Here is an 11,642-nt window from a genome sequence, read left to right as displayed (position 1 = left end):
CTGAGAATTGAGATAATAATAGAGCTCTCAATTTTTTAACTGCTGTTTCGCAACGCTCCAAACCGTTCCAAGCCAACGGAGTAACATTACTACAGTAACTACTGCTAATGACGATGTAACTAAACTAGGGCGGGCTGTTGATAGCTGATCTATTATGGCTGCGTTTTCTGAACATGATACATTTGTGTCACTTGAACGATTGTATGATAAATAGTTACAAATGTATATCTGTTTTTCATCAACGTTGGCAGGCGATGTGTTGCTAGCCAGGGGGACAGTTGTCCCCGCTGTGGTCAGAGGATGTTGAGGGCTCAGTTGACCACTGGATCACTTGGCAACGAGCCATCGAGATGGAACTGGCACTGACAGCACATCCGGGTATCAGGAAGTCATGGAGTGGGTGAAGTGTTCCATTTGATATTGGACCATAGTTAGACAGAAAGAGATAGAGAGAGAGAGAGAGAGAGAGAGAGAGAGAGAAAGCATGAGTGAGAGAGAGAACAATAATGATAAATGGCTTTCCCCGGGATTGTTAGGGATAGGGCCTGCTACCAAATGCTTTTCATTTAAACATTTCCTAAAAATCTGTTCTCAAACAGGGCATGTTTTGGGGGGCGTAATGCGTGTTAGCGTGGAATGAGAGTTCCATTAATCACCAGAGATTTACTTGGTTCTGATTCACTGTGAGACCACGTCTTGCCTCAGCCTGGCTCCTAGCTGCTTTCTTGGAAGGATTTCCTCCTTCAGAGTAATCAAGTTAAAGTTCACTCTCCCCTCAGCCCGTCGTCTGTGCTCTCGCAGTAACCCATGATGGCAGCTGGTACTGCTTAAACCTCAGAGTGTGATGGAGATTTTCAACCACATATTTTTGATTCTTTTTTGTTAATTCTCTACATTAGGCCGGGCTGATATTAATGATGGGAGTCCCTGGGGGTTTTTGGGGCCGTCATGGTAGCGAGGCGCTGACTGTGGGCCTGATTGAGAGCAGGCCAGAGGAGCAGACAGACACACAGACTGACAGGAGGAGGGGAAGGCAGCATCGCATGCGAGTCCCTCTGTGGAGGAATGGAAAGTGACATGGCCTGTTTGAACTGGCCACACCGGACAGAAGACACCAGCAGACGCTGTGCAGATTTCTGTCTACAGTCTAGACATCCAATCATACAAACAGCTCTAGTCTAGACATCTATTTTCATCTTTTTAGAGGTTTTATTGTATGGAGAACGTCAATAGAGGCTTTGCAGTATGTGAGAGTGAGGTGAAGGTCTAAGCCTTCTTTTGAATCGGTTTATGGGGTTTGTTTACCAGATGCCATACCGGTGTTCTGGGTGGGAGGTGGTCGCTTGCCCACAAACAGTTGCATAGCTATTTTTACAGACAAAAATAATGAGGACATTCATAAAAAGAAAATAATAATAATATTGTTACCATTATTTATAATGAGAACCTCTACTCATGATGCAACAGTACGAAACATTGAGGTAAATTGTGACTAATAAGGGGAGTGCTCATGACAATTACAGTACATGTTTAAATTCATACTCATTTGTTTCGCACAACCAACCTTCTATTGTATTTTTGGACAATATCACATTTTCTTGCCCATTTACGTCAACGTTTATGAGTTGTATTTATTTCTGAGTATTATTTCTGAGAATTATTTAACATTTACAAGAATATCTTGACGTTGGGAGTTAACAACGCAGTCCTCACAGTGGCAATGATGAACAACAATGCATTCTAGTGTTTGTCTCACTGAGACAGCCTTGTTGATGTGTTTGTGTTTTGTGCGTGTATTTATCAGCGTCAGCTTCCCTACAGTAGGTGCTTGTGTTGACGTGAGTAACGCAGCCAGATGTGGGCCTTGTTTAGGTATCCGTGTCTCTGGTGGATTACGCAAGGAATGTGACTCACGGGGAAGTGGGGGGTCTTTGGCGTGGGGCTCGGACGGGAGAAGAGATTATTTATTGATATTATCAAATCAGGCACCGCAAAAACAGACAAGCAAAGAGGACTGAGCCTTGCCTAAGATGTTTGTACGACCGGCTAATGAAATAATGATCTGAAATTCTGGGGTAGGAAATAAACGCTTCCTGCCGTGATGAAGGCAGAGGGGAAGATAAATAAACATACATCACTCATCATGCAGAGTTTTATTGGGACCGGTCGTGTTATGGGACAGGAGAGAGGACAGGAGAGACTGTGGGGTCGGTGACTGGGGTGGATTTCCATTCACAATGCCTAAAGCAGACATTCAGGGGTTGGGAGGGTCACAGCGGGGTCACAGTAACAGGGTGTTGGTTGTGGTTGCTGATGTTAATAACCATATCTGGCCTTATCATTGGCCAGGGCCAGCCAACGGATGTTGCGCACGCAGCCGGCGGCCGACTCCTGGAGATCATGGTCGGTGGAGCCCATCATAACCACGAGGAGCTGGAGAGAGGAGAGAGGAAGAGAGAGAGGAACATAGAGAGAGAAGGAGAGATGGATAGAGAGAGGGACAGAGAGAGAGAAGGAGAGAGAGAGGTGATATGGAGAGATGGGAAAGGAGAGAGGGAGAGAAAGAAGGAGAAGGATGGATGGAGAGAGATGAAGAGAAAAAGAGATGGGGAAAGGGGGGGGGGGATAGATGGAGAAAGAAATGGAGATGGAGAGAGAGATGGAGGGAGGGTTACTGTAGTACTCTAGCAGTTCACTCTCCCCAAAAAAACTGTGTGTAAGTCATCTCTGGTAGGACTCTTACTGTACATACTCTATAAAGGCTGGTTCATTATGAAAGCATTAACTGTGCTGTATCAAGTGGTTTCCTGCAGCACCACACATGTTGCTCAGGACCACATCACAGTTGCAATGATGGTCGCTGGCTGGGACGGAGCGTGTGTGTGTGTGTCCTGCTCACTGCTTCTTAACCATGCCGGAGCACAGGCCTCCAGCTGCAAGGCACACACGCCTGTGGAAGTTTGTTCAGATGAAAGTGCTTGTCTAAGCGGGCAGCCTAGACATTAAAAACCTGAGCACGAACCACACCACTTGACTGCCTTCCACTAGTCAAAGGTCAGATTATATCCCACTATTACTGGGCTTGTATAATGGATCAGAAACAGAAACCTAGGCCTACATCAAGTCTGTGGGCAGCGCTAGTTCCGGATCTAAATAAAAGTGAAACGCAGGAACACACATTGTGGCGCAATGGACACTCTAAATGCGCTCAATGTGTGCTCCTTTTTGCGAAATCACAAATCGGTGTACCATTGAGCTCTCTGGAGCCACACTCTCAATACGTCTGGAGGGTTTTTTGTTTACATCAATAATGAACCAGATATTCAATCTCTAATATAAACACCCAAAGACCCTCCAGCACTAAACAAATACTGATACATCAACTAAATATTCAGGGCCGATATTTGAGACCAGGGCAAAGTCAAAAGTCAGTCTCAAAGCTCTGTAGTTAAGAGAATGGACGTCTGGTGAAGACAGAATGTGTAGAGGACAGACCCCGTCCCCTGCCAAGGGGTTCAATAAAGTACCGACCGACTACCTAACCAAGCTTAGCAGTGCTGTGTTTGAACAGCCTACGGTCGTGTCCCTGTGTTTCAGTGTTGAAATGACACATCCTTGGTGATCCTTTAAGTCGCACGGCAAACAATATCCAGACTGTGCCCCCATGCACAAAGGAAATGAAACTAAGACCTTGGACAAACCTCTTTAACACCCGAATCCCTCATTGGCTAGATTCAGATCATTTCATCAGGCAGGAGGCCATCTGAACCAGTTCCCGCTCTCCTTGCCATGGTGTTGTGAGAGCTGTGGTTATTCAGCTTGGCTTCGCCTGGGTAAGAAAGTCTCTCTCTCTCTCCCTTCCCTGTCCCTCCTCCCCATCTAGGCTGTGAAGCAACGATCTCCCTCTAAACATCTCCCACTGGCATCTGGCATCCTCAGAGCCTAGCGACTGTCCTGGTAGGTTCTGAGTGCACATCCACGGTAGCGGCCCCATTTGGAGGACAGCACCCCCACATCCCCCTTCATCTGTCCTGTTATCGCCGCTCGGCTGACCCCCGCTGGGCTGACCCCCGCTCGGCTCCGCTCACCACAGTGGTGTTCCTGTCCTCCTCTCCCCGTGTTTGTCGCTGTCTTCATAATGTATGTCGGTGTGAAGTCGGGGTTGAACTCTGACCCCGGCCGTGTAACATGCAAACTTAAAAGGCTGCTCGGCACATTCGTGCGGTTAGCGCAGCGCCAAGGACGGCGCGCGGGGGGAAAAGACATTCCCAGAATTTTCTGCTCAAAGATAAATAGTGAAAGGAAAACATGTGAAGGATGGGGCTTCTGTCTTCTCTCCATGTAGAGCACGGACAGGCTTCTGGGCTGAGAGGACAGCCCACAAAGAAGCTGAGAAAATAAGACCGCTGCTCTCGATTCCAATCCGGCTATCATATGGGAGGGAGGATGTTGGCAGATGGACTGTTAGCTTTTCCCAGTGCATAAACGTATCACTGAACACTTCTATACGGAGGCATTTGTCGGTTTTTATACTTTTTACTATTTTTTTTAACAGCATCCAAAAACACCTCTGAATGGCCAAACTCATATCCACGGGCTCCAGAAAACATGCTGCTCGCGAGGACAAGTGTCTTTTGTGAGAAAGAGAGGATGGTTGTGAGGTGCCGGAGGCGGCGTTTTGGTCAAACTCAGAGCGCGTTATTCAGACGTGGCCAAATAAGGTCTCCCCTGGAGCACGGCTAGACTAAGATAAGCACGTCTCTCTGCGCATTTTTTCCGTGTCTTCTCTCTCCCTCCCTGCTGTGATCTCAGAGACTAGAATACGCCTCTTGTTGGATATTCCCCCGGCCGCCGTAGCGGGAACACTTTGCCTCTCATTCTGAAAAGTCCAGCCAGGGGCGGACTGGCCATCGGGAGCACCGGGAATTTTCCCGGTGGCCTGGCGCGCCAACTGGCCTGGCCCGCGGTGAATGGCCTGCCCCCCGTCAACAAATCGCACAGAACCCCCCCTGGCTCAGGGCCTGACTGGGGCTACATTTCCCGGCATGAAATATTCACCCAGTCCGGCCCTGAGTCCAGCATTCAGGAGGCTGGGGTTGTTGTACTTCAGGGGGACCGCGTACCACCAGCGAGTCCTGACCACCAGGGAGGGAGCAGGGGAGCACGTAGCGTGTGTGTGTGTGTGTGTGTGTGGGGGGGGGGGGCGTGTGGGAGGCCTGCTGCACGTCGTCGCATGTCCGTGCACACCTCCTATCACACATGGAGGTGCCACGGTGTTAAGTGCACCGGTGTTGGGCTGCTGCTTCCTGTGCACGAGTCTGGATTTAAACCCCCCCCCCCCCCCCCCCCCCCCCCCCCAACACCCCTGGCCTCGGTCTGAGAGCCATTACGACCCCCCGCCCCCCCCGCTCCTGGCCCTGCCTTCCCATGTTCCAGGCTCCAGAGTCAGAGTGTGGGCAAACAGCACAAACAGGCAGCAGCGTTTAGCTGGGTAAGGGGGGTTACTGAGGGAAGTCAAGGTAAACAACATTCCCTACGGCCTCCACTGAGCCAGAGACCTCTCTCTCCCTCCCCCCCCCCCTCTCTCTCTCTCCCCCTCTCTCCCCTCTCTCTATATCTCCCCTGTCTCTCTCCCTCTCTCTCTCTGGGACTGAGAGAGGTAGGGGGGTGAGGGGCAGTGCTCAAATCAATGACTGGGGTTTGGGGGATGACAGAACATTTACTGTAAGACGTTCCTATGTAAGCTGGTCCCGGAGCCCACATGGTCCGGCCTGGGGAAGCTGGACATTCCTCCTCCTCCTCAGACGGCCTAACGCGGAACACGCCGAGCCTGTCAGACACACGGTAGCGGAAATAGCCCCGGTGGCGTGCGTGTGTGTGTGTGTGTGGCTGGCGGCTTCCTCCGCACACTGCGTCCACACTGCTGGAATCCGGTTACACACACAGCCCAGTACGGCTGAGAGGAAGCTGAGGAAATGTCTCTGAGGTGCTGTCCAGCAGTTCAGTCCTGCTACTCCACATTCTGTCTGATTCAACCTGCCCCCCTCCCTCCCCCAGACCCCCGTTCTCTCCCTCTCCTGACGTTGAGCGTGTGACAGAGTCACAAAAACAAACATGGCTAGCGGAGGGATTCATGGCAACAACAGCACAAACCTTTTTCTCATTTAGTTTTTAGTCAAAGCCTAAAATATATACCAGGAGCTGGCAAGGGACGGGGTCTGGAATACCTTCAGATGAAAATTACTGATAATTGCCATCCACATTTCCTAATTTACATCAATTTACTTCACAAAGCGTTTCTTATGAAAGAGCCTCTATAATACAAAGAGCTGGCTGAAGCTGTCTATGAGGATTTATGGTTTGGGCAAACAATCCGCAGCCCTCCAGAAGAGACGTAGCGCAAAGAGGAGGGTGCTGTTGATTTTGTACGAGGGACAAAATCAGGCCCATCCTTATAAAACTGTGAGATACCAAGCGTACATGTCAAATAAAACGGGGAGGGCGATTCATCTCTCACGCTTTTTCTCTTTGGTACACTTCCTCTGGGAAAGAGTTCCTCTGGTCCTGAACAAGGCTTGTTCTCAGGAAGCCCGCGGGCCGCTCTCAGCACACCGCAGAACCGGGTCACTCTGGGAATGTAGGCCACGGAGATCCACCCCCGAAACTGTGCGTCATTGCACCATCTCTTGAAATCAATTTAGAAAGGTTCGGCGAACAATAAAAGAAAATTGTTAGGAATGCTTTTTAACGGCTGTTCAATAAATAATTTCAAAATTTCACTTCGACGTTACAAGTTGCTTTAAACCGCTCTCGTAGTTTATGAAACTGTTGAGATGCAATGAAATAGTATTTGGATATTTTTTAAGACCGAGGGACAGAGTGAAGAGAGAGGGAAAAAAAACCCTGACAAACTCAGACGAGGGTCACTAATGTGTTTTCCAGTGTAAAATACTTTCTTTTCAATGCTTAATTTCCTCTGCTAATCTTAGGGGACCGAGCTATACACCATTAAGGATACTGGGGAGGAAAGTCACTCACTGTCCAGAGGGGGGGGGGGGGGGGTTTGGGGCGTGCACTGGGTGAAATATCCCTAGAAATCCTTCTACTGTACTGCTTGCGAGTGTACATGTTTGGAGAGCTTCTCAGTGGCAGAGAAAGACCCTTTGAAATATGGTTGCAATAATACAAGAGTTTTACACCGGGCCGTAAATTAGCCTGCTGCCACCCGTCCAGAGCACAGCATCGCTCCTCTATAAACCCACTCAGTCCCCTTTAACCTGATAGGAAATATTGTTTTAACACATTCTCAGTCCCACAGATGCATATATCACACTGTAAACACACACTCACATCTCTCTCTCTGAGCCTCACGAGCCCTCGTGTCGTAATGTTTCCTTGGGGGTCATGCAGGCGTACAGTACATGGGGCTCCGATGTCGTAATGTTTCCTTGGGGGTCATGCAGGCGTACATGGACCAGGCTTTCAGCCTCAGACCAGACTGAACAACGCCCGTGTGTTTCCTCCAGCCCAGATTACCAGCAAACGGAACACGCAACACTGCTGCAACGTGGCCTTCCGTAATTAAGCTCTTTAAAGTCCAAAAATACATGCTGGAGTGGTGTGCAAACCCCGCGCTGGTACATTAATAAGGCCAAACAAAGACTGATTAAACGTGTGGTATGCAGCATTCAGAGTGCGTGTCCGCGCGCACGCACACACACACACACACGCACGCACACACGCACGCACAATCACACACCCACAAGGCTGTCCAGTTTTTGTCGTGGTTTGAACTACAAAAAACATTCAGCTTAACGACTTTTGCAAATTGGACATTACTCTTTCGGAACACCCAATGTTCTGTCCAGCTACCAATTATGGGCAGTGTTGAACCACATACACTGCAACAGCAGAAGTTAAAGCTAAAGTACACCATTAAATGAACATGGGAAAAAATATTTGGCTGCAATAGCAGAACCACTTCATAATTTATATTGCAGTTGTTATTGAAAAAAACACACTTTTAACTCTATGTGGTCACAAATATTTCTCATGTGGAAATCTTGCTCTTGAGTATGTGATTGAATCAGAAAATCAGCCAGAAACATTTTCCCAAACATTGAATTACAGTACATGATCATTTGTGACAAGACATCAATTACAGCGTAATCTAAACATAAAATCTCTACATCACTGTCAGACACAAACATAAACATAATTCTGGAGAGGGCCATGGAAACAGGCTGCAGCAGACTGTAGACTATTATGGTCTGTATCTCTATGGAGCCTTTCTTGTTCTTTAACCTTGAGGGCACTTTTTGGATTTTTCCCCAAAACGCTTTTTAACCCAGTGGCGGTTTGCTGTGCTACAAAGCAGTTCTTTAAAGAGAGAGGATCTCTCCTCTGTAAGGGAAGTGCTGTTCTGTTCTGTTCCGGGTCTGGCCAACTGCTGGCCCTGTTTCTTGGCCTAGAACGTGTCGCCGGCCGCATTCTGCTCTCATGTCCAGGGACGACTCATAGCAACGGTTACCCAAGCTACAGTCTTTTGACTAGCTCTGTAATGGCATCTAGGGTCTACAAGGGAAGCGGCACTTCGCACACACTGGGCTGTTTGCTTTTCTCAATTCCCATGACGGCTAGAAAGCGGAGTCATGTTTCCGCCCGCGAATAAAACTAGCTTTGTTTTGTGCTCCGTCCGTCAAAAGGCTCCGAAAATAGTTAGGGCGTTTCAACAGTTTATTACGAGTCTTTTCACACGTCGTCGCAGCAAGCGGGGTCAGAGCATTTACCCAAACACCCATGATGCTCTCTGTCTCTAAAACACCCATTTCATCTAAGTGACACCAGCGATTTGGGGACAGAGATGCTGGGAGACCATCGCCCTGTAGAACGAACACTGGTGATGATGAGAAGGTTACAGACACAGAGAGAGAGGAGCCCACCTTGACCACTCCGTTCTGGTGCATGGTGATGCAGTTGTTGGGGTCCTTGGAGAGCTGGAAGAGCGCCTCGGCCGTGGCCTGGTGGACCGCAGCGTCCTGGGACTTGAGGTTGTGCACCAGGGGCGCCACGGCCCCCGCCTCCCCGAACGACTCCTTGTTGCTCCCCCACATGCAGCAGCGGGCGATGGCCTCGGCCAGGTGGCGGCGGAGCTTGTCGTCGGTCTGTGGACAGGTGGGTGGGGGTGAAGACGGCCCGGTCACCCACTTTAAACCCTTGCAGTAGGCCTGAGCCTCACTAAACACTGTGCTGTAAATTCTATCACTTTATAAATACTGAAATAAATAGTAGGGAATCAATCTGGATGAAGTGCCTGACCACTGTATAGTTTGGCCTACGCTGATAATGAGCTACAGGCCGAATAGATGAGTTGGAGGTGCTTTTTTTCTACTCACTGTGTTAGTCAGCTTGGCCAGCATGGGGACGACCCCGTAGTCAGTGATGACTGCCAGATTCTCCTCGTCTTTGGCTATTTTGGCAATGGCGGCGCACACGCCTGCCAGGACCTCTTTGTTTGTTGATTTCAGCAAATTAACAATCAGTTCCAATCCACCGACGAAGGAGCGCACCATTTCCCCCGCATCCTAAAGTCAAAAGGCCTGTTATTAGCCGCTGTGCTCTCTCTCTCTCCCTCTCTCTCTCCCCGTCTATCTCTCACTCTCCCCCCCCCTCTCTCTCTCCCTCCCTCTCTCTCTCTCTCCCTCCATCTCCCCCTCTCACTCTCTCTCCCCCCCCTCTCTCCCTCCATCTCACTCTCTCCCCCTCTCTCTCTCTCCCTCCATCTCACTCTCTCCCCATCTCTCTCTCTCCCTCCATCTCACTCTCTCCCCCTCTCTCTCTCTCTCTCTCTCCCTCCATCTCACTCTCTCCCTCCATCTCACTCTCTCCCCCTCTCTCTCTCCGTCCCTCTCTCTCTCCCTCCATCTCACTCTCTCCCCCTCTCTCTCTCCCTCCATCTCACTCGCGCTCTCTCCCTCTCTCTCCCTCCATCTCTCTCTCCCCCTCTCTCCCTCCCTCTCTCTCTCCCTCCATCTCACTCTCCCCCCCCCTCTCTCTCTCTCCCTCCCTCTCTCTCTCTCTCTCCCTCCATCTCACTCTCTCTCTCCCCCTCTCTCTCCCGCTCAGACATTTGAGAGTGAGTCAGAGAAAACAAAAGACACACACAAGCAGAGGGGAAAAAGAGAGAAGAGAGAGCGAGGGTCTTTTAATCAGCCTTAACAACAATCATGTGTCAGCGCGTCCCCCCCGGGCCGGGCCGCTCCGCTGGACGAGAGGTGGGCTGCCGTGGCTCGTCGCTACTTTCCGCTAAACAGGAAAAAGCACCACTGTCAGTAGAAACAAGGCCTTCCAGCGGTTGTTTGTCATCAAGCGTGTGTAATACGTGAGATACAGATCTGTTAATAGGAAGGAGTCATGTCCAGTCATCAACGAGCAACGTTCCCCTCCAGATACCGATTACTGGCTCCTCGAAAGCGCACGGACCAGATGTAATCGCTGTCTGTCCGTTTGGACGACCTATCATGTCGACTTCCTGTTCAACCTCTCTATCTTGGGGACGAGGGGAAACCGCGCTCTCGGATTAGGCGGTGACATTTTAAGGAGTGCGTTTCGGGCCGGGACACGGCGGAGGCTGGTTTTGGGTTCATGGCACCAGTGGGCTGGCTGGCACCGCCGGAGTCTCAGTGCCACCCGAGCCAAGAGGGGAACCGCAGCGGAAGAGCGCGCGCGTACGTGGATGCTCGGCACGGCTTGGCCCGCCAGGCCCGGGGGCTGAGATCACAGCTCTCCGTATCGCCATCTGAAAGGGAGGAATATATCAAGGAGGCGGAGTCGGAAATACCCGCCGATATGAAAATAGAACGCTGGAGGCGTGTAATTAGGGACGGTACGTGACAGGGGAACGCAAATAACAAATCGCGCCTGGTTTACAAATCCGTCAGCGGACAGCGCGTCTCCCTCTCTCATGCTGGGAACCGAAGTGTCTTGGATGTTTTAGCGTCGTTTTCTGTGGACATTGTGTTGCTGCATGTCCTCCTGGCCTCCACGTTAAAGTGAGCAGCAGGCATTTCCAGAGCGGGGTGTCCAGAGACAGCAGGCCGTGGCGTGTAGCTGTGCGTGGCGAGCAGCAGAGCTGAATGGAGTGTTGTCTCCACCTCTCCCGGGCACGACCGGGTCTATGGACCCTGTGATGCGCTGCCAGAGGATGAGCACGCTGGCCGGGGCCGAGGCCAGGAGCTGACCCCCCCCCCCCCCCCTCCGACGCAACACAGGAAGCCCTTCCTGGGGAATACTGATGATGGCCCTGCCCGCCGGCAGCCCCCGACGACAGAGGAAGCTCTCTCAGGACGCCAGCTGCCGCAGACTAGCGAGGGATCTCTTCCAGGGCCCGGACGGGCCCCCCGGTCCCGCCTCTGAGAACCACGGCATTGTGAGGCTGGACACGGAAGGCCCGGGCCGCTGGTCTCTCTCAGAGGATGAGACCAAATAGAGAACATGTCCTCTGGCCACGAGCGTGATTTCCACCCAGCCAGGGAGAATCCAGTCAGAGCGGAGGTGAACGGCGATGGTGTATCCACGGCCCTCAGTCTCTCTCTATCTCTCTTCCCTGTCTCTCTCTCTCTTTCTTGCAATCAGGCAGCTAT

The 11,642-nt window shown here is 50.8% G+C and overlaps 1 protein-coding gene across 1 annotated transcript in view; it reads right to left on the bottom strand.

The window, feature by feature from the left end:
- Positions 1-2,316: 2,316 nt before the first annotated feature.
- The window catches only part of odad2 (outer dynein arm docking complex subunit 2), a gene marked incomplete at both ends in the record, with an annotated part of 45,571 nt that continues 36,245 nt past the window's right edge, over positions 2,317-11,642 (bottom strand). The window contains 3 exons of the mRNA XM_084443570.1: positions 2,317-2,433; positions 8,943-9,164; positions 9,396-9,584. Of these exons, the coding sequence (XP_084299696.1) occupies positions 2,317-2,433; positions 8,943-9,164; positions 9,396-9,584 (528 nt within the window). The remainder of the gene's footprint in view (positions 2,434-8,942; positions 9,165-9,395; positions 9,585-11,642) is intronic.

The sequence above is a fragment of the Borostomias antarcticus genome (assembly GCF_949987555.1).
Source record: "Borostomias antarcticus genome assembly, chromosome: 9".
Lineage (NCBI taxonomy): Eukaryota > Metazoa > Chordata > Actinopteri > Stomiiformes > Stomiidae > Borostomias > Borostomias antarcticus.
Note: the sequence above shows the minus strand (reverse complement) of the source record. Positions and strands in the feature narration are given on the sequence as shown.